This window comes from Austrofundulus limnaeus, unplaced genomic scaffold, assembly GCF_001266775.1.
Source record: "Austrofundulus limnaeus strain Quisiro unplaced genomic scaffold, Austrofundulus_limnaeus-1.0 Scaffold676, whole genome shotgun sequence".
Taxonomy (NCBI): domain Eukaryota; kingdom Metazoa; phylum Chordata; class Actinopteri; order Cyprinodontiformes; family Rivulidae; genus Austrofundulus; species Austrofundulus limnaeus.
This window is the reverse complement of record NW_013953078.1, coordinates 214,291-215,183: the sequence shown is the minus strand read 5'-3', so window position 1 is coordinate 215,183 and position 893 is coordinate 214,291. Positions and strand designations below refer to the sequence as shown.

Here is an 893-nt window from a genome sequence, read left to right as displayed (position 1 = left end):
AAAGAAAATACTGTATAAATCAGAATATAAAGAACATTATTATTTTGTTTATTAAAGAAAATAAAATGTCTCTCTTGAGCGAGGTCTTCTGAGACCAGGGTCAAAGACAGGTGGAAATATTTATTCCCCCTCGGGGTGACCCCTACAACTTATGTCCCTGTTTTGTAGTTTCATTCATGATAAATGCAAGAAATAGAAGTTTAACAGACATAAAGTAGAAGTGTTATTAAGAAAAAATTCAAGTTAGTTGAAACCTTGCTGTTGTGTCATTTTGCTTTTGGTATGAGAACAGCTGATCTCTTCATTTCCAGGTCTTATTAATGAAAAAGTGATGTCATGGATTGTCCTAATAAATACCTGCTTATTGATTTTTTAAAACATTAAAACTCAGATTCTGCTCTGACACCTGCTGTTCTGTTTTTTTATATTTCTGTCTTCTATCAGGTCGGGTCACAGCTCCTGCCAGTCTGACTGCAGAGGCAGGACGTCCCATCGTGCTCAGCTGCAACATCACCATGGCAACAGTCGACACCGTCCGCCAAGTGCGCTGGATCAACAAGCACGGCAAGTTGCTCCTGGCGTACGAGCAACGCGTGCCGGTCCGTATCAGCCACCAAGAGCCCAACGTGAAGCTCAACGCCTCCACCAACGACAGCAGCTACATCACCATCAAGAGGGTGCGGCCGGCTGACGACGGCTGCTATCGATGTGTTTTTGATGTTTTCCCCGGCGGGCAGAAAGAAGGCTCCACCTGCATCAGTGTCACTGGTGGGCACAGTGTTTTCCTCTGTTGTGTTCCTGTTTTAAAGGGATCCATGATTAGTTGTAATATTAGACTTTATTTGATAAATATATATTTTAACTGTAAAATAAAGACTAAAAATACTGTAGGC

At 41.8% G+C, this 893-nt stretch overlaps 1 protein-coding gene across 1 annotated transcript in view; it reads left to right on the top strand.

Moving 5' to 3' along the window:
* Positions 1 to 444: 444 nt before the first annotated feature.
* LOC106531790 (OX-2 membrane glycoprotein) overlaps positions 445 to 893 on the top strand; it is a gene marked incomplete at its 5' end in the record, with an annotated part of 15,900 nt that continues 15,451 nt past the window's right edge. The window contains 1 exon segment of the mRNA XM_014027712.1: positions 445 to 768. Within this exon segment, the coding sequence (XP_013883166.1) occupies positions 445 to 768 (324 nt within the window).